The sequence below is a fragment of the Colius striatus genome, chromosome 7 (assembly GCF_028858725.1).
Source record: "Colius striatus isolate bColStr4 chromosome 7, bColStr4.1.hap1, whole genome shotgun sequence".
Lineage (NCBI taxonomy): Eukaryota > Metazoa > Chordata > Aves > Coliiformes > Coliidae > Colius > Colius striatus.
This window is the reverse complement of record NC_084765.1, coordinates 37,616,469-37,637,584: the sequence shown is the minus strand read 5'-3', so window position 1 is coordinate 37,637,584 and position 21,116 is coordinate 37,616,469. Positions and strand designations below refer to the sequence as shown.

At 37.0% G+C, this 21,116-nt stretch overlaps 2 protein-coding genes across 5 annotated transcripts in view; one reads left to right on the top strand and one right to left on the bottom strand.

The window, feature by feature from the left end:
• Nucleotides 1-1,272: 1,272 nt before the first annotated feature.
• SAXO2 (stabilizer of axonemal microtubules 2) lies at nucleotides 1,273-11,329 on the bottom strand. Its single transcript, XM_062000158.1, has 4 exons — nucleotides 11,289-11,329; nucleotides 5,440-5,619; nucleotides 4,053-4,255; nucleotides 1,273-2,406 (listed from the first exon to the last, which is right to left on the bottom strand). Exons 1-4 carry the CDS (start codon nucleotides 11,327-11,329, stop codon nucleotides 1,424-1,426), a joined length of 1,407 nt encoding a protein of 468 aa, XP_061856142.1. The 3' UTR covers nucleotides 1,273-1,423.
• Nucleotides 11,330-11,482: 153 nt separating this feature from the next.
• Nucleotides 11,483-21,116, top strand: part of EFL1 (elongation factor like GTPase 1) — a 76,261-nt gene continuing 66,627 nt past the window's right edge. Inside the window, exons 1-8 of one of the 4 annotated variants that reach the window (XM_061999505.1) lie at nucleotides 11,483-11,505; nucleotides 12,121-12,223; nucleotides 12,913-12,980; nucleotides 13,182-13,266; nucleotides 14,615-14,748; nucleotides 15,262-15,399; nucleotides 16,312-16,526; nucleotides 20,457-20,580. In XM_061999505.1, coding sequence (XP_061855489.1) covers nucleotides 12,133-12,223; nucleotides 12,913-12,980; nucleotides 13,182-13,266; nucleotides 14,615-14,748; nucleotides 15,262-15,399; nucleotides 16,312-16,526; nucleotides 20,457-20,580 — 855 coding nt within the window. In that variant the 5' untranslated portion in view covers nucleotides 11,483-11,505; nucleotides 12,121-12,132. Of the gene's footprint in view, nucleotides 11,506-11,629; nucleotides 12,224-12,912; nucleotides 12,981-13,181; nucleotides 13,267-14,614; nucleotides 14,749-15,261; nucleotides 15,400-16,311; nucleotides 16,527-20,456; nucleotides 20,581-21,116 lie in introns of those variants that run through there. The other 3 variants (XM_061999503.1, XM_061999502.1, XM_061999506.1) reach the window with 3 other exon arrangements.

Sequence of the window (21,116 nt, the reverse complement as noted above, 5' to 3'; positions counted from 1 at the left end):
CAGAACCCAAATGACTGCCCTACATCAATGCATACAAGATATGCAATACTGAAAAAAGTCATACTGGAGTACTGTGATAGAACATCATGATACTGTTAATGACAGAACTATTTATTTGGACTTGCTTGAATTGTGAACATAACAGGACTGAAATAATTTAATCTAGATTTCCCCAAACGAGGTAAAGATACACATAGAAAATAGTACCTCACACAGAGACATAATCATTGCATGTACCATTTCTATAAAAAATCTGGTTTCTGTGGATTTGTAACAATTCTTTGAAGAGCAGCTAGACTGCAGCCAGACTGTCTAGAGAATTCTGCATCTCAGCCGATCTTTTTTTAACTGAGTTGACACCATTTTCTGTTATCTCTACATACACCTTTATAGTTTTCTGCTGCCTTCCGCTCCAGACTGCCTCTGCAATGAACTTTGGTAGTGATAACACACTGTTTAGCTTAAAAAATCAGATAGCAGGATCAAAAACTGCCATGGATGGATGTTAACTTTTTCAGTTTGATTCTCTCTGCTTCCTCACCATCTACCTTAGGAACTCAAAAAACCAATCTTCTGTGAAGTCTCTCTGTGAAACTTGATTGAATTTGCACACTAGGTTTAAAAATGACTCAGATGGGGAGGGCACACACTTGGTGTGTCAGTGTGCTCAGAGCTTTGATTCGGCTTTGCTTCTTTTGGAAGTAAGACTGAAAAAGCACTATCAGAGAAATTGGGAAACAAAGTAATGAGCTGCTTTTCAGGTCTGAGTAACTTCAAGTGTACAGAAAAAAAAACCCAACAAGGCTACTTCTTGTTAAATTCTATCAGAAATTCAAGTATGATCATTGTAATCTTCTCCAAATCGAATGAAGGTGAAGAATGACTTAAGTTAAAACCAGGTTTTTAAAAATGCCTAGTTGTGGTGGAATGCCATCTTAGGATCTGGGCAGCAAAATGTAAAGAAAAAGTCTTCTTATTGAATTACTCAAGGTATTAATGACATGAAAAACTGAACTAATGATCTAATTATTTAGATTATTATAGCATTATTTGCTCACTATGAAAAAGTCATGACCAAAAGATACTATTTCACAATCCCTTGGTTTTCAAAAAATCTGAAATAATTAAATCTACAATGCATATGATTGAGAGAGCATAATGAAATCTGGGAAGGAAATGAAAATGCACAATGAAGCAACCAGATGCCATGCAAGATGCATTATTCCTACAAAAACTGGCAAATTGTTACCAGTCTCGTAATAAACTTCTTGGTTTGCTTTGATTTTCTTCAAGCTATTAGTTTGAATGCTTTTAAAAGCACAATTTGCATTATTTAATTTGCTTTCAGCATTATTTAAAGAAAAAATTAACAAGTAGGACTCAAATTATTTCATGAGGGTGCTTGAAGTATCGCATTTAAGTGTTAGGACACAACAACTGCTTCCTTTGGGATAGGATCACTATTTGATTCAGAAAATTCTGGAGTTAGCTGTCGGAAGAATTTGTGACCGTTGGAATCTGTGTTTACATAGACATAACCTGGAGGAGATGGATAATTTGCTGGGCAGATCTCTTGTTTCTTTGGCATATATTCCATGCGATACAACGTTTCATCTTGAAAAGGAGCTGAATTAGGAATTATAGCATGTACAGGTTTGAAACTTTGAGTTGGAATGATCTGATGTGGTATGTAGTGAGATTTGAACGTAGTTAAATCATAAAACTTCCCAGTGGGTTTTGGAATTTCCTGTTGTTTCTTAATAATCTCTTGCCGACAACTGCCCCAAGCTTTAAAGTCTTCTTTTGTAGTTGTATTCCCTTGAAAAGGGGCGTTGCTTCTTCTTTGATTAGAAACCGGTCTTATGGGGACAGCAGGAGAAATCTCATGCTTAATGAAATCAAGATGGCTCGTGGAATTAAAATCCATTGTGCCTGGGGGTGGCACATACTCTTTTGTTTTGTGGAGCTCAGGCAAGGAGACCAACCATGGCTGAAAACGGTCCTGAAATTCAGTGACTCCATCAAAACGACAATTGGATTCGACTTTTGCGTTTTCAGGCTTGCAGCTCTTTGCAAGTTGCCCAGGTAGCCCTTTAAAATCATTCCGGTGAGTTGTGAGATCTTCAAAGGGTTGGTTGTTTGGCTTATACTCTTCTTTTGATCTCAGGAATTTTGGTTGCAGCTGATAAGCAATATAGTAAGTGCGATGGCTAGTGGCACTATCGAAAGGCACATCTGAACGCTTGGCCACACAAGGAGGTTTAAAGCTTTGCCTGGGAATCAGTTCCCTAGGAACAAAGTCATCTTGAAATGTAGTAGAATTTCCAAACTTCTCTGTAGGTGGGTGGTATATATGCTCCACCTTGCTAGGCTCCCTCCTTTGAACTTCCCATGATCTATAGTCATCTTTAAGGCAAAAACAAAACTTCACCATACAAATGTTAGTACTTAAGATAATTCCTTTAAAAATAAGCCAAATTCTTCTGGTGTTACATCTTGCAAAACAAAGAAAATGGATGTGAGTGAGAATGATCATGTTATCTGCATGTTTGTGATATGACAAAACTCTCTTCTGTTATCAATATGATAAAAACAGACAAAAAATGGTATATGAATGATGCCTTATTTTGAGTATTTCCTCAAGGAAAAAGATGTTGCATGTACAAATTTCGCGTGTGTTGTACACAGAATATAGTCATGTACGGGTTTAATATACGATATCTTACATTTTACTTAGAAGTTTATGCAAATGTACAAGACTGAAAGGAACCTTGTAGGTCAATGGCTGATGTTCACTACCGTTTGGAAGAATTCTCTCAATTTCTGTATCAACATTACATCATCTTGTAATATTAATCTTGTGATTACTTTTTTCTTTGCACTGGGGTTTCTTACTAACAGACTGTTCTGCTAGGGTTACAAAACTTACTGACAGTCTAAATTTCTCCACAAGCAGTTGAAATCAATTTGTTGTCTCTCAATCACTTTCAGCTTCAGTGTTTTTTCACTCCTTGATCCTTACTCCCTGTTGAACTGCCAACATACATTTTAAATGAAGCATTTGCATGCTTGCTTAGTTGTATGCTGAGACTTGGATAAATTATTCATCATTTGTTAACTTACTGTTTACATTTAGGCTAAATAGACATACTTAAATTTTCTTATAAATTGTTTACAAGTAATAAAGGGAAATAGAATTTATTTATATAAATGCATTTCTGTCTTGCATAGGCTTAAGCTTATAGAAGCTAGTGAAATATAACTCAGGGTTTTTCTGAAGAGCCTGTTTCTCCAGATTTTATCCTTCCCCTTTTCACTGTACTCCCTCCTCTGCTTATTTTGCACTAAGCATTCTAACTTTCTGTTTTAATAGCCGTATCTCATTCCCATTATGTCAACTACTTTTTTGATACCACTGTCCATTATCAAGAACATCTTGATTTTCATCACTCTAGTAGATCGTATCTCATCATTTCCCTCCACTTACTTTCAACTAGGGATACAATGCAGTATATGTAACAAATTCAATAAGACATTTTATGTATAAAATTTTCTACTGGTATAAAGTATATCAAGGTCACTTGCCAGCATGACTTAAAAGGAGATTAACTGCCTTTGTGCTGACTGTTGTAATAGATTAATTTCTGTCAAAACAGATCATTGCTAGGATGATATGCAAGCTATACAGCAGACAAATCTAAAATCAGCTTTTGACCTGTTCTGTGGAAAAACGTGTTACATGGGCTAAAAGTATCTGAAAAATACATTGGCACTGTAATTACAACAGACATTTGCCTGCGAGACTAACCAAGTGTATGCCAGAATTTCTGCCCTTCTAGCCAAGCAAAGCTTGGAGAAGGCTTTCCATATAGAGTCAATAAATGTCACCTCTAAGCAACTGGAGTGCTGATCATCTTCCAGAATTATTACCTGCTTTCTATTATGTCTTATTCTTTATCTCAAGCTAAGAAATCCAGTTTCTAATCTGGATAATTCAGAGTATTACCTTCATCTTGTTTTTTTCTCTTTGTAAAGCTAGCTGATGTTATTACCTTGATAGGTTGGTATGGTATCCAATTTTCCTCCTGTAGTGTGTTTTCTCTCTAGAGGTCTTACTAATGTCACTGGTTCTATTTTATGAGCATTATAATCTTTCTGGTATGTGGTTCCCAGTTCTATCTTTCCCGTCTTTGGTTTATATTCTTCTTGTACCTTAAAGGGTCGCTTCACAATATCATATGGTAAATAATCAGATCTGAATTGGGGGAAAAGGAAAAAAAAATGGTTAAAAATGGTTAAAACCCCCTTTTTTCTGACAGAATCACTTTTGACAATTTTCCAATATATGGAAAAACAACCACTTAGAATGTTTGCTCTGAAAATCAATTTGATGCCATGTGTTAGAGAGATAGCAAGGAGGAAAGGAAACCACAGTACATAAAGTTTCTGACGCATGAGATAGCCTCTAAGATAGATGGTGAAGCAACCTTTCCAAGACTCTTTCAAATATCTGAGAGTAGAAAAAAATTGCTGTAATTTTACACAGAAATGATCCAGAAAGCAGAAGCAGACCAAAGATTAAGCTACTACAACTGGCAGCATTTATGAATTGCAGGAATAGAATGGAATATAATCAGAATCAGCATTTAACTGTTTTTATATGGACACATTACATTAAAAGTGGGTATATTACATATGTACATGGTTAAGCAGTATATGCAGTGCATAAGTGATCTTGCAGAATGGCATTTGGCATTTCTAAGTATGTCCCTTTTGGATTTTTAGAAACAAATAAAGAAGTTTCACCTGTTGCACCTGTAGCTTAAAAGAAAAACAATAATGGAAAAAGTGTTTATGCTCCTGTCACTATGAATAATGTGTGAGTGATGTTTTTTTCTATCTCCTTGAAAAATGCTCGTGAATTTTATGTTTGACATCAGAATCTGTGCACTGACAGGACAGACTTACTGAACCCCTTTACAGATGGCTTTCTTTTAACTCCTAATAATTTAGAACTCTCTGAATAATAGTAATAAAATCCCTATTCCCGTTTCTTAAGGTTTCATTTTCCCACTATCTCAAATTCCACACATGTATTACAGAAAGTTCCCCATTTGGCAGCTTTTTCAGACTTGATGAGATCTAGAGTTCCAAAACAAGCTGCAACAAGGACAAAACTTTTAGATTATCTTTGCAGCTTAAAGGATGCTGTAAATAATGAAAATCTTGTTGTATGTGTGCTTCACTTTTTTATGACCATTTTGTGGTAACAATATTTCTACACTCAAAATTTATACTTTTAAATATGCTAAAAGTGTAAAAGATGCAATGATAACATTTCAAAAACAATTGCAATATGATGCTCAGTCCCCTGTCAAAAGATAAAGTATGAGAAACTTTATAGAGTAATTGTAAAACACATTGCTTCAAATTGTTTACTTAAATGTTGTAATTCCTTCAATTTTCCCACGATGCACTTGGTACTCTTGTTTGGGCTTCAGGCTCCAGGGAGGAGAGATGTTGCTATACTTGGGATATTTTTCCACATACTCTGTTGTGAGGCATGGCTGTTGTCCATTATCATAAATCCGTGTGGGTTTATGAGGGCAGCGATGGCGCCTGAGTAAAACACATCAGATGAGGTCACTTTAAATAGTTTCATTTAAGGGGAAAACTCATACCCTATCTACTGGGAGTGAATAACAAACGAGGAAGATTGTACAACATCACTAGCTTGTGTTTCAATTCTTTTCTGAGTGATAAAAACACCAAATGTTGTGCTGATGGCATAGATCCCAGAGCACAGTATACTAATACACCTATAAATGGTATCAGCATGTTAGTTAGTCCTTAGTACAGAGTACAAAGGATGGACAGAGGTGATCTCAGTCGTCTAAATGATGCTACCACCAAGAGGCACTTTCCTATCTTTCTGTAATGATTTTAGCAGTCTTATTTGTTAAAATAACTATGCTACATTTCTCCTCTCATATTGTCTCTTTTTAACTGTTTTCTCTCATGGCTTGTCTTTTGATTCTGTGCATCTGCTCCCCTACTTTCACCACAACTCTTGATTAACCCTTTTTGATTAAATTTTTAGTGGTGCACTGACTAAATCCTTTATCCAAGGGCTATGTTTTTTTAGAAATAATGACAACTGCTTTTTTTAATGGCTTTTATTTCAATTACACCTTCTTGTCATTGATGCCCATTTTAATGGCACCATTACGTTAAAACATGTTAAGAGGTTTTCTCATGACTTAATTACTTAAGCCTTGTTGTTTTATGTAAATTGCATATGAAATTAAAATGTGCACATTATTTTCTAAATTGCTTTAAAAATCTTCTTTTAATTATAGTTAGCATGATGCACTTGCAGCTCTGGTAGCTTGTTTCAAGCATAGTTTTACAATTTTATTTTGGCTGATGTGATTAGTATATAAGCAAATGGAAACAACAAATAATGAATCTTTTAAAATTCTATACATGAAAAGCAAATATAACTAAAGAACAAGAAGGTTAAAAATGTACAGCTCTTACTGAATATAAATAAATTCAGGTTTCGGGAAGCTAGGTACCCAAGGAACAGTTCAAAGGTCTGCAGAGAAATTTAGCTAGCACTGAATACCTAAAAAAAGAAAGTAATAAAGGTAAAATAGAATACAGAAACAGATATGAGGGCCTCCTGCTGGGAAAAGTACAATGAAAAAAACACTGAAAGAAGCTATGTGGAACTGGAGATCCCTAAAGCTGGTATTAGTTTGGACTGCCTGACTGCCAGCTCAGTAGTTCAATAAATGAGAAATTAAGTAGCCCTGTCTAAGCAGCCCAATCCTTTCAAAGCCTCAGGTGCTTACTCCTTTTCAATCAAGTCAACAGCTATGCAAGTAACAATTCAGAGACCTATTTGGAACATGGCAGAAAAAGGAAAAAGGAAGAAAAGAGAGAGAGAAAAGGTCGGAGAACAAGGCGGTGAGTGTACGTTATTTCTCATCACAGTTCTTGCCTGCCACTATATTTTTCATGAAATTCGGTTACCACCTTAGTAATATTTTCTAGTAATATTTTTATTAATATATCCTATGTCATATAGCATCCAAAAGCAGAAACTAAAACCATTGAATGTATGGTTTGAAAGCTAGCTGATAGGTATTGATGCAAATCAAATTATATCATTCTTTCTATATTTCAGGCATAAAATTGAAGGGAGTTTGTAACAAACAATATTCATCTACAAAAAACTTCTTGTTGACAATCTTCAGTTTGTCATAAGCTGATCCAGTCACCAAACAAAACACCTTCTCTGTTAGTATATCCCCTGTACTGCAGCATGGTCATTGCCATTTAGTATATCCCCTGTATTGCAGAGTGAGACTGCAGTTCTTAGAAGATTCGACATTAAGGTGAGACTAATCTAATGTATCTCTCCAAGGGAAGAAGCCTTTTAAATTGCATTAGAATTCATTGCTGAATCAAAAATGTCCTTGATTCCAGTCACTTCTAGCACGTGAAATAATTCTGAACAGGCACTAACTATGCACAAAATTACTTGAATTCAGATGAGACCATTCAGGAAGATCTTACATCCTACTCTGTGCTGTGAAAGAACTTTCAGTGAGCCTAACAGGAAACATAAAATTACCTTAACATCAATGTGAATTTGACTTTGAGAAGAGATTAGAGGTTGAATTTTCTGTGATTCTGTGATTTTTTTTGGTTAACCAATAAATCTAGTTTCAGATGTTGTCCAACTGCTAAACCAAAAGTTTTCATTTGATAGTAATGTCTAGGTGACCCTGCTTCTGCAGGGGGGTTGGACTACATGATCTCTAAAGGCCCCTTCCAACCCCCTACCATTCTATGATTCTATGATAAAACTGCTTACATGGGGCATCACAACTCTGTAGAGAGACAATGTTAAGGACCATCAGATAAGACAGCCTACGGATAAATGAAATGTGTTGCTTACAATTTGGCCAGAGGTTGAGTCCCTAATGAATTTAAACTTGTTATTTGTACTCACCTAAGTTCAGCCCCAGAGTTACTGATAATTCAAATGAATTTGGCGAGTATCTTCCTTCTCCCATGGCCGACTGATGCCTGCTTTGATGGATTATTATTCTTTTCAAGGAGACTGACTGTCTTGTGGTTTGCATAAAGTCTGAATGGAATCTCAGCTAAGTAAACTTGACAGTATATGGGCTTCCCAGTGCCAAAAACTGTTGCTCTGATTATTTTAACATAATGATGCTGAATTTCACTTATTTAGGATGTGGCATATATACAGCTGGTTTTTATACAATGCTAGTAAGACATTTTCTCAGAAAGCATTCTCCTCCCAGAGAACCAGAATAATAATGAGAAAAGTGTAATGTTTATCATCATTAAAAAATTATTTACCTCCCCCAACTCAAGATTTTTTTTTTTTAACTGTCAGTGCACATGCTATGCTCTGAAAACCAGAAATCACATGTGAACACTGTATTTTTGAGAGTCATCTACTTTCCTTGTGTTGACAGGAGTAGTTTTTATTGGCTTTGTGTGTATGCATGAAGGCTTAAATGTCCCATATTTTAGAGGAATCTTCCTCTTTCCTTTCAGCTTACATTTATTCAGGAGTCTAGAGTTTTATGATAGTGGTAACAAAAGTGTTATAAGTAGGGGAATGCTGACAGATTGAGAAAAGTTGTTTATTTTTGTATCTCAAAACTAAACTTATATGGGTTTGTATACTGTGATTATCTTTTATAGCAGCCAAATACTGTTCCTGAGTGCATCTACCTCAGAGGCTTTATTCTTCCCTTGGAAGCTAGATTTAACATACTGCATTTGGTGTTAAATATTACTGTTGAGTCGGTGATCTGAAGGCTGATTGTACTTGCTAGCAGGGGGTAAATTTTCTCTTGTACAAAGTTAACACATTTGCAACCTACGGAAAATAAACTAAAAATGTTTTGTTCTCTTTATGGATCCAATCCCAGGTAAGCCTAGCTCATACTTTCACCACATAAAAAATTTACCAGCTCCAAAATAAGAAACGGATCTGAAATATTTTGGGAAACAATACACAATCCAGCCTTTACTCTGCACAATGCTGTTTTAAGAACATTTTTGCAGGTCATTGAAAAAAAAAACCTTCCAACCAAACACACATCTCTACCACAGCAGCTTCAAAATCATCATCGTATTGCCTTGGCAGCATCTTGTGTTACTGCAACAGTCAAAAAGCTCAAGAGGTTATAAATTATGCCAGTAATTAAAAATGGAGAATTTCCCAGCATTGGACCTATTTTGCAAATTGATCTTGGAGTATGCTCAGTACTGGGTAAACCTCCAGTGTATTTTGGTATGATAGTTATTTGTTGATTTTTTGATGCGAAAGATCACCTGAGAGGCATAGAAAATGATTCAGTCTAATAAGAAGGAATCTATTAAAAATATTCTTAGAGATCTTGTAGCAATTATTTGATTGAAAGCCCGAGACTGCAACTCCTAAGTATGAACACTAGCACTCAGATGTGAGCCTTTAATTAGAGTAGATTGTGCATGTTACCATGTAAAATAAAAGTAATTCTCAAATTTTGGAGGCTCTTCTCATCTGCCTGTGAAGAGAGAGCAGGACACAATCCTGTCTTACTGACTTTCCTCTTGTAAAAATTTTATAAGTGTGTTTTCTCCTGTGAATAGCTAGGAATGAAACAAAAATGCCTGCAAATAGTTAAATTATAACTTCTACAAAATATTAGATCTTCTTCTTTGCTTCGAAATCTCTTCTAAGATATGTATGTGTTGCAATATCCAGGTAACACTGCCAAGCGACCAGTCTTCCCCTAAAAACAGAAACACTAACTACACTGAAGCAAACACAATGTGCTGCCTAAACCAATAATGGCTTAAGATTTTATTGCCTGTAAAAACTTCAGTGATGCTTATTTTAAACTGTAAGTTTTGTCCATGTTTTATTCCAGTATTAATTTTAAACTAGAGCTTTGAATTGAGAATATTCAGTTGTGCTGAACCTCATTTTGTGCTGTCAGACTGTATTATCTCACCACCATTACACTTCAGCCTCAGCCAGATTTATTATCTTGTCATGAAAACTACGTTCCAAGTCTTCATTAACAGCTTTTGAAACAAAGTTATGGAGCAATCTACTCTCACAGCCCTAATCAAAAAGAACATGGGAAGTTTTAAGCACTGCTTGTCTCACATCTATGTCTACAGATCAAAGAAAGAGTGGCTGATGAACACATAGATAGACTTAACATACAGAAACATAGAAGGACCATGCCTGCTGTGTGTAGCTGTGTGAACCTTGAAATGAAACCTGTAGTACCTAGTGCACTTTGCAGCATAAGGTTGGCCCTATACCTCCAAAAGATAGTGGTCATACTCTTGTGATCTTATGATGATTCTCCTTGTATGTAGTTGTTGGACTTATTTTAGTAGTCTTAAATACCGAATCTTTGAATCCTGGGCTGATTATTATTCTGCTGGATATTCAAGTAGGCAGAGAGGAAACTGAGAGTATTAGTAGCACTGACTGCAAACCCATAAGCATATATCTGAATTTTTCCAGGCTTAAAGCCCTTATGATTTTGAGACACTGGACTTGTGATTTTTTTACTCATGGCATTGATAATACTGCTTATAGACCTGTAATAGTAATACTTTGAATGCAAAGAAATAATGGGGCTTCCCATTATTGTGGAGAGTGGAGAGTGGAGAGTGTTATTGAGTGTTAGAAAGGCAGATATATTAGATCTGTTTTAAAGACCGTAGCGCTTGCAGGGGTCTCTGTCAAGACTGATTTCTCCAGAACCCTGTTGAGGGTTCCCTTGGTGCAGCTCTTCAATGAGTGTTGGCTTTGCTTTATGGAGAAGCCTGATCCTGAGATTTAATCTAAGGTGGCTTTGAAAGACTGGCTTCATTCTTTTCTATTTAATGCATTCAAGATCTGCTTTTTCCTCCACCTGGTTTAAACATAAACTTATTTCTTCATATTCACTGGGAGCATCTCTTTTAGAAAGAGTGGAAGGCAGAAACTGTTGAAAAGGGAACGTTGCCCAGTTCCTGCCTTCACGCCGCTAAAACTGTAAGCCGCGACCAGGCGTGGGAGAGCCCGGGATGGGTGAGGAAGGGAACGAGATGAGGCAGGTGTTTGTTGGGGCGGTGGTGGGGAGTGCTGAGGGGGACCCGACATCATCCTGGGGTGACACCCTCCCGGGGACCCGAAGCCTCCCCCCCACTCCCCGAGGCCGGTGGTGACCCGCGGCGCTGCCGCTTACCCGCAGGTACAAATGTCACACAGGCACCGCGGCGGCTTCATGCTCCCGCCGCCGCTCGCGCCGCTCCGCCGGGGTAACTGGGGAAGCGGCCCGTCGCCCGGCAACGGCGGCGTCCTGGCGCCGAGCGGCCTCCGCCGGCTTCCGTCCGGCGTCACGGCCCGGGGGCGGGCGGCGCGGGCGCGCGTTTCCGGGCGCGGGGCGGCGCGAGGCGGCGCAGGTGGCGCGTTCGCGGCCCGTCGCGCGCGGGGCCGTCGGGCTCGGGCGGCGGGGGGGGCGGCACGCGCGCGCGGCGGGAGCGGGGCGCGAGACTGTCCGCACGCGCGCGGGGCGCGGCCGGCGAGGCGCGGCCTCCAGGCTCATCCCTCCCGCCTCGGCCCTGAGCCGCCAGCACGGGGGCACCGGCCCCGGCGGCCTCTGTGCCCGGCGGCAGGTGCGCTGCAACTTCCCAGCGGTGCCCCTGCCTGAAGGGGAAGATGAAACAGGGGGATGGCAGCGCGGGCCCCCGCGTTGTCGCGGCCTGAGCGTGAAGGGCGAGGCTGTGTCACTCCGGGGCACCTCTGGGTGCGGAGCGCCAAGGCGGCTCCGTGCGCCTGCATAAACCCACCAAAACCCCAACCTCGCGTAAAAATAGAAACTTAGCCCGTGTTTTGTTAAGTTTCTGGTATCCGAGGCGCAGTACGAGTGGCGTCTGAGGAAGGTGACGCATTCCAAGTGCCAGAGGTTTTCTTGATGAGTAGCTTTAATCACAAATTACATCATGTAATACAAATAAACCACCCCGAAACTGTTTCTTAAGTTACCTTCTAAATAAAATACTTTTCTTCATTCACAGATTTAGCTAACCATGGTCCTCACAAGTGTTGGAAAGATGGTTGGTCTCCAGAAGAAGACTTCTGGAATCAGGAATATCTGTATATTGGCCCATGTGGATCATGGTAAGACTGGGTTTTGTGACTGGCAGAAACCTTGAGTGGAAAACTTGCGTGGCTGTTGGTTTGAGCAATGGTGAGATGTTTCGGTTGCTGTTTTAAAGCAGAAGGTTTTCACCGTTTTAACTCTAAACTGCCTTAATCCTGATAATGAGAAGTAGATTTGCTTTATGCATGTTTGTTTTGTCCAGGTGCAGCTTGTAGAATTTAGTGAGCATTACACTGATATATTGGTGTAGTTGAAAAGGAATGTTTTCTATTTTTGTGTTGCTGAATGTGGACAAGAATTAAATATATACATGTGTGAGGTAGGTTGTTGTATTTCCAAGTTTACTTAGTGGAAGATGTTTGTTATGTAAGTGGAATCAATAAATGCTTGTTTTAAAACACAAATCTTTTGGTATAATTGCATGATGTACTGAGGTTCTGATGTACTGTTTGTTATTTCAACTGCTTTTCTGGTCATGGTAAGTAAAGTTAGGTTCACTCTTCAAAAATACATTTGTGTACACACAACAGATGAAGTTGAATAATAGGTTTTTGGGTTTTTTCATATTTACTTGTAGTTTTGGGACATTTTAAAGCCTATTTTAATGTTGATGTCTCAGAACACTAGATGTTGTTAGCATTTGTAATATTGTTGCATTTTTTTTCCATTGTCTGTATTAACCTAAGCAATATATTTTTCTTTTCAGGCAAAACTACTCTGGCTGACTGTCTAATATCTAGCAATGGAATAATCTCCAGCCGCTTGGCAGGAAAGGTAGAGTTCTGTTGTAATTTCTAACAAAATTCTAGTGGGTGTGTTCTGGGATTGTAAATCAGTGATGATTAAGGAAATTCCAGTCCTTTCCTTTCCTTGCTAAACCTTATTTTCTCACCATCATATTCTTTGGTAGTTGATAAGTAACTTGTGAAGATAATGCTACAGATTTATCACCTCATCTTTTGTTTTTGTACTCAGCTGAGGTACCTTGACAGTAGAGAAGATGAACAGATCCGAGGAATAACAATGAAATCTAGTGCGATTTCATTACACTTTGTGAAAGGTAAGTTGTTGATGCTGTCAAGTATAAACTTTTAATATCTGTTTTTGTTAATTTTCCCCATATCTTTATTGTTACTGTAGAGATATTTTTGTATAAAACATTTACTTTTGTGTTTCTCAGTGTTAGGCTGTGATTCTGCAAAGACTTAGGCGTATATTCACCTAATAACAAGATGATATCAAGTTCCATCTCAGGATTAGGAAAGCTATCTACTGTCTCATTTCTGAGTGGAAGCAGTTAGAATAGTTGCTTTTATGTTTTAATTTTAAATCAAAATCTTTGTATTTTATTCTGAAGTCTTGAAATAATGTCACTGAAAGGCCATATCTTTTTTTCAAAAATCAACACATTTTAAAATAGTTTTGTACAATCTTCTCTTCTATCTGAAGGTACCAATTATACTCTGATATAAATTGTTCAAAGGGTTTTTTTCTAGTATACTTATTGTCTCATCTTTGTTACCCATAATCCTCAGCTTGACGAATGAGAACGTGAGATATGTTACTGATAGGCTCATGCAGAAAAAAATAGTAACAGAAAAAATGCATGAACAGAAAAGCCACCATTAGTCTCTGCATTTCAGGTGCAACTAATTATTAAAAATAGTTGAAGTCAATGATCTTCAGGCTGAGTATTGCAAACTATGGCTGGTTAATTGTTGGCTCTGAAATGACCTTCCTTTTAATGGTCAGAACCTTTTACGTCTGGTTTTTTTCTGTAGTGAAATTCGGTCTCTAATACAGCTTCTTAAAAGGGAAAGTTACTTGATCTTATTTTGGTTATGGCTGATGATAAATGCAGAATTTTTTGGGGAAGAGTAATGTAGAAAATAGCAAAAACTTCTCCTGTGTTGATATATTGAAGATATTTTAGCAATACAAAGTCAAAAGTGTTTTTAAAAATTCACAAGATTGAAATGAGGCTTTTTATCAAGAATGTAGGGTTTATTTTTATGACAGTCTGTCATGATTTAGCTTTACAGTGCAGAGTATAATGCAGTTGATTTGTGTTTTATCTAGTGATCATTTTGTAATGCTACTACAAGCCAGTTCACTGTTAAGGTTTTTGTTTAGTTGGCTGGTGTGTTTTTGTTTTTAATTTTCTGAAGGTAGCTGGGCATTGAAAGATGAAGATTAGCATTAAGAGTGAAACTTAATGAATTGGGCACAAGCCACTAGATATTATTCTGCTGGCAATCTTTCTGTTCTACTGGAGTTTTTCTTAAGTGTAACAGTTACTGCAGATTTGGTCCTTAGAAATTAATCATAGTTTAAGCAATATAAGCAGATGGCTAAAAGAAATATTTTTGAAAACTGTTCTGAAATATTAATTTCTTGTTTGATCTTAGGTGATCAGGAGTATCTGATTAATTTAATAGACTCCCCAGGGCACGTGGATTTTTCTTCAGAAGTATCTACTGCTGTCCGACTCTGTGATGGTTGCATCATAGTGGTGGATGCTGTTGAAGGAGTCTGTCCACAGGTGAAATCAAATATATAAAATAGAGAAAGAGGGTAGAGAAGACAGAGTTAAGCAAAGTCTTAAGTGTGTTACATAGAAATAAAAGATGAGCTAGTTTAAAAAGTTTTGTGAAACTTTTAGTAGACAACAATGTACTTGAGCTATGAGAAAGGACATTTGGTTTCCTAGTTGTGCTGAAAAACTGAGCAGCACTAGTGAGGGGATGTAATGGTATAGGGCTGAAAGAGTGAGAGTGTAGTCTTTTCAGGTAATGAGAGTATTTGCACACAGAAGAAGTAACTGTCTTAAGGGAAGTCATTTAGTATCTTTACACATTCTTCAGGTACTGAAAGTGAAATAATATGCAATGTAACGCTGAGATTGCTTTTTTCGTGGCCTAATTCTATAAAGAGGGGTTAGTTTGGGTGTTTTTGCCGTGAAATTGTGCAGAATGTTGTAGTAAGTAACACTGTACTGTAATACAGGGTATTATGTTACTACATATCATTTTTGTTGTTATTTGCTTCTTACCAGACTCAAGCAGTTCTACGGCAAGCGTGGCTAGAAAATATACGCCCAGTATTGGTGATCAATAAAATCGATCGCTTGATTGTGGAGCTGAAGCTCACCCCTCAGGAAGCATATTTGCACCTTAAGAATATCTTAGAGCAGGTATTCATGCCATAGTGTTGTGTTCACACGGTAGATTTTGTTGAGTTTTTTTTTCTTCTTCCTTCATTCTTGAACCAAGAGAGACTGTGATTTTCCCTGCCTTATATCTAAATTTAGTGCAGCAGAACCATTTTGTTCTTGCTTTGTGAGATCAAGCACTATAACATTCAGTCCAATTTTAACACTGAGGTAAATTTTATTTCTAGTTGATTTTGAGATTCATTCAGAAGGCCTATGATAGAGAAAAGAGTATTAAATGCCTCTTGACAGGTCATCAGAAAGAGTCTTCATTTTTAGAAACAATATGCTGAACATTTTGTTCTTCATGCTAAATGGCTTAAATGTCTTTGGAGTTAGACAAAAAATTCTTTAGACTGTTCCTGATGTTGATGGATTTATGCAGGAATAAAGTTAATTCATCATTTAAGTTTTGAATTAAGTTGCCTTCAAACTTTTTTTTCTCCAGAGCTTGATTTAAGCACTCATTTCACTGGTTTGCCTTTGAATCATAGAGCAATCATTTGCTCTGCTTTGCTTTGTTTGTTGGCAGTAACGAGTTTGTAATTTAGCCTTTCTTGATCCTGGAGACAAAATGTATTACATGTGATACTCTGTATCTGATTCAGGCCTTATGGGGCTGACTTTGACTTGGAAAGTACATGCTGTTTAAGTCAAAGTGTTAGTCTCATCAAACTCTCCTTGTCTTCCAATGGCAGGATTAGATACAGTTCTGTGTTTCAAATTGCAAAATTAAGCACAGGCATGCTATCTGGTTAAAAAAACCCTATATTTTTTGTATTTTGGAGGGTGGAAGGAATTGTATTTTAATTGCAAGGGTTGTAAAAAAGTGAATGAACTTTTGGGTGGTTTTTTTTTTAATTATTATTCTTTTTTTTACGTATCCTTCTGTAGATCAATGCAGTCACTGGAGCACTCTTTACCTCTAAAGTCTTAGAAGAAAGAGCTGAGAAAGAAACAGAAAGTGAAACTATTTCAGATGCTGCACCGAGAGATCAAATTTATGACTGGAGTACTGGATTGGAAGATACTGATGATTCACATCTTTATTTTTCACCAGACCATGGAAATGTGGTTTTTGCCAGTGCAGTTGATGGCTGGGGTTTTGGGTAAGTCTGGGAGTTAGATGCTGACTTCTTTTTTGGTTTTTTTCCAATTGATTACTACAGTTAAGTTTAAAGTCTTTTCAGTTGCTTCATGTTTCTAAAGATGTTTTCTGTCACGTGCAACTGTATATAATCGGTTCTATTATCTTATGAACACTGGACAGCTGAGAACACTAGTAACTTTGTCATCTGTGTGACAGGGGTCCCTGTTTTTACACAGCAGCTGCTGAGCCCACTATAGTGCCCAGCCTAGCCTGGTAAACTTAGTATTTATTAATTGCTGACATTTGATAGGCTGTAATAGACTAGACTAAACACTGCAGGAGCTGTTTTGCAAGTAAGCTGAGGGGACAGTGGCATTCATAACAAGCATAAGACAGGCAGCTGGCATTTCGGCAGCAGTTTCAGCTGTCCAGTTTAATCTAATACAATTCTGTGTCACAGCATTCTGTACCAGACTTTGACTTATCCTTGAAATTATGCATTTGTCTTCAGGTATTTATGCTTATCATTCTTAATATAGCTTTTTTCTGCTCTTCATTTAGGTGCATTTGTTATCTCATGTTACCTAATATCTTTAGTACTGCTGAAACAAATGTAAAGAATGTTGTAGAGATTTGTGAGTAACTGTAAGAATTTGAGGACAGAACAATTTCAGAAAATTTTCAGGATTACTGTATTTGAGTTTGTGATCAGTTACGTTTTCCAGTCTTAGTAGTTGCTTTCAAAGGGGGCAGCAAGCTAGTGCAAAGGTTGCACGTGTTCTGATTGCTAGCCACAAGGTGGAGTTATTGTCTTCATCATGGAAACAATTAAAAAGATATACTCAGTAATACAGGACATGTCTTTAGTATTGCAAAACCTTTAAAAACAAAAGTCAGGTTGAGGATTTTTAAATAAAAAACGAGGTCTTAAGGTTCCATTTATAGTTTAACAAACATTTCTTACCAGTACAGAGAAGGGGAAACAAATGAGCTAATTCAGTTTAATTATCTGTCAGGAAAAAGAATAATTTAATAAAAGAAAAATTAGAATAGAAATTTTTAAGGAAATGGAAAACAAATCTTCAAATTCTGACATGTCTATTAGTCTGGTTCATATAGAGGATGTGAGTGAGAGGAGACCTTTTAATATCTGAAGGCAAGTGTGGGTTTTCTGATAACTTCGGTGATCTGCACACGAACATACACCTCCACTGCCATGTGGTGCTTACTGTAACTCTTTATGATATGCAGGGAAACAATATTTTAATTTTTATAAGCTTTACCTTTCCTGACTTGTGACTTTTCATTGAAAATCCATGAAAAAAATTGTCAATAAACTGTTATACAAAGCATTTGGGATGTAACCATTCAAACTTCAAGTTTGGAGTCAGAACACGAGAATTTATTTTTTTAATGAGATGTTGGAATGATTTAGAGCTATTTGCTATTTCTGTCCTGTATGGATAAACATTGGGCAATTGCAGGTTTTGTTTTGGATACTGACAAAACCTGAGAGGAGGAAATAAATGCATAAATGATACAGTGGAGTACTTTGTTACAGTAAGTAGAATTATAAGCTCAAAAAGCAATTTAGAAGCTATTTCTTTAGCTCAAGCTACTTGATATTTGCAAGTAAACGATCAACTAATAAGATTTCATAAGTTATAGAACTACATTCTGATATAAGCACGTGTTTATAAACACCGTGTGATCACCTTTGTAACAATCAAGCAAGCTTGTTGTTCTTAAATGGTAGGTGAATTTAATGATTATTTTTGTAAAAATGAAACTTCAGATAGTTATCTTCCTTTCATGATTTCTTTTCCTTTGGTAATTTCTCAGCAGATAGAATTGAGTTTTATACAGATGTGGCAGAAAAATTTTATTTCTCCATCTGAGAAGTTTAGCAAACAATACTTCATTTTGAACTGTTTGACATAGGAGTTTGCCCTCTGTACTTCCAAGTTATATATCTTGTTTGTAACAACATTGAGGTATATACAGAGAGGTGGGGAAGCAAATTTCTTTACACCACTTCTTAAGGCTTCAGAGTCTCTAGTTTGCTGTTTTCAGAGATAATACCTTGGGTTAATTTTCTTTTTTTTTTTTTTTAATTATTTTCCCCCAATCTTTTATCAGTTGCTATATTATGGTAACTGATATTTCTGTAGAGTAGAATGTGTGATGAGTGGTTAATGATACATGCTAGGGTAATCTGAAGTGGAATGATAATTAGTCAAGCTTTAGCTATTTCTTTGTATTTGCTATGTCCTTGCCACTTGAAATGTTTGTCAAAAGTCCTGAACTTTACTTGCAGAGTTTCTGTAAGACCAAAATGTAAATATTGGTTGAAATTTAGCTTTAAATGGGGGCAAGAAATGGGCCAAATATTAATTTTGTGATTGTTCTATTGATATACTAGGGAGAATTTCTGTTTATTCTTTGCCAATACTATCCTGATACAGACTAACTTAAAGTTATAATGCTTTTTATTGAATGTGAGACTGAAAAACACGTTTGTTAAGATTCCTCAAATTTTAAGCCCCTTCTGATATATCTGTAGAAACGTTTTCAAGGTTATATTAGTTGAACTATGTACAAGATTGTATCTCAGCCAAAAACTTTTCTGCATCTAACTTAGGGAAGAGGTATTGATATTTTGCTCCTGGGTCTGGATCAGACTGTATAGACTATATTAATCTGTTCTTTTTCCAAAATGTGCCTACAGCTTGGACAAATATCAGGACTCCTATCTGCTTGTTTTCTTATTTTTGCCTGTCCTAATTCTCAATTTTCCCCTCACATCCTGAAAATGTTTTAATGTATTTGTTGAGGCTGAATAAGGGTTGTCAACTTTCTGATACTTCTTTGTTTCATATGAACTGGTAGGCCCTGGTTCTGATAAATCATGTAGTGATGAGGAAAAGGGACCTTTTCCTTAATTAGGTTCAAGAGTTACTTCTCGACTGCCAGCAATACCATGTGATGAAATACAGATCAGTGGAGCATTTTCTTATTTAGAACAAGCCTTGACTGCTGTTACATGGTCGTGGGTTCTGTTCCTAAAGGTATTATAACTTGTCATGTGGAAGAAATGAAGCTATTGGGCACTGCCAGCCTCATCCAGTGGAGTTGGTACATGTCCTTCTCTCGTGTCATGGTTTAGCCCTATCTGGGAACAAAGGCCATGATCTTATGATACTTCTGATTAGTCTTAAGTACCAAGGGCCTTTGGAAAGCCCTATGGACAGAGAGGGCTCAAGTGCCACTTACTGTCTCTGGCAAAACAGATGAGGCTACTCAACTTGGGGAAGTAGACAGAAATTAATTTAATCCACCAGCAACCAAAACCATAAAACCCCAAAACATAACAAACAGAACTATATAGTTGGCTTTATGACACAGATATGGTTTTACAGTTTTTCTATTATTTTCTGTGTTTTACTTATTATTTGAATGATTGCTTTAGTAATGAGAAGTGCCCTAAGTAGATAATTAAAAAACAATGACCATCATCTGATGGCTCAAGTATGGCTTAAATGAGTAATTGGATTTTAACTTGTACTGTTCTGGTCACAAGACCATAGATAAATGTGTCATGAGTGTCATCACATAAACATTTAGAACTCTTCTGTTACACTTTTGAGTTTTTACTGAGGGGATAGTACACCAATATTTATTTCAAATAAACAAGTTCAACCTTGAAACTGACTTGAAAGAAAACAAAAACATACAAATATTATTGACATTCTTTAGCTGTTATGAGTAAATATTTTTTCAGGTGTAAACTGTAATGTAAACTCAAGTGAGGACAATTGGAATAATGGGTGTAAAACACAGATTTAAGATTTGTATGTGAATTTTCGTGAAAGCTGTCTATTGCTTAGGCTGATAAGCACATTGTAAACAGCTTTACGCTTTCATCAAGATGAATTTTGTTTCCTTTCAGCATTGAGCATTTTGCAAAGCTATATAGTCAAAAGATTGGAATCAAGCCTGCTGTACTTTTGAAGACTTTATGGGGAGATTATTATCTAAATACAAAAGCAAAGAAGATAATGAAAGGTGATCAGGTAGGGAAGCTTTCAGAAATGTTACTAGGTTTTTATTTTATTATTGTTTTGTTTGTTTATTTTTTCGGTTCCTCGTAGTGCATTCTGAAAATAGACTTCGGTACCTTTTCACTCAGCATCTGTGGAGATTTACAGTCAGTAGGATAGCCTTGCATCAGCCCTTGGAGAAAGGAACATTCCAAAATTGACCATTCAAAAGCAACACAAAGGAAATGTCATCTAACAGTGTATACAGTTGCTCTTAAGTCTTCACAAAATAAGACACATTGCAGCTTCAAGGATTCAGCGTAGAGTGAAATGTGCCAGATAGGTGGGAGACTTAATGATGTAGAAATAAGAGTAGAGAGTGGGTCTCTGTCTTATTTGGAGAGTCCTTCAATAGCTGAGGATTTAGGATATTCACATTTATTATAGGATTAGAAAATCCTAGTGAAATCCCATTGAATGCGATGCTGAAACCCTGGCCTGTAAACCACACTCCTCTTGTGCTAAACGTCTCCACCACTAAAAGCTGAGAGGAGAAAGGAATTTCCCTG

What these genes read in the sequence shown, in the direction of transcription:
- SAXO2 (XM_062000158.1), bottom strand. Translation starts at nt 11,329, where the DNA reads ATGAAGCCGCCGCGGTGCCTGTGTGACATTTGTACCTGCGG. An exon ending in TGTGACATTTGTACCTGCGG is followed by an intron (nt 5,620 to 11,288) that starts GTAAGCGGCAGC and finishes TGTTTTACTCAG; the next exon opens with GCGCCATCGCTGCCCTCATA. An exon ending in TACCATACCAACCTATCAAG is followed by an intron (nt 2,407 to 4,052) that starts GTAATAACATCA and finishes TTTGCCTTAAAG; the next exon opens with ATGACTATAGATCATGGGAA.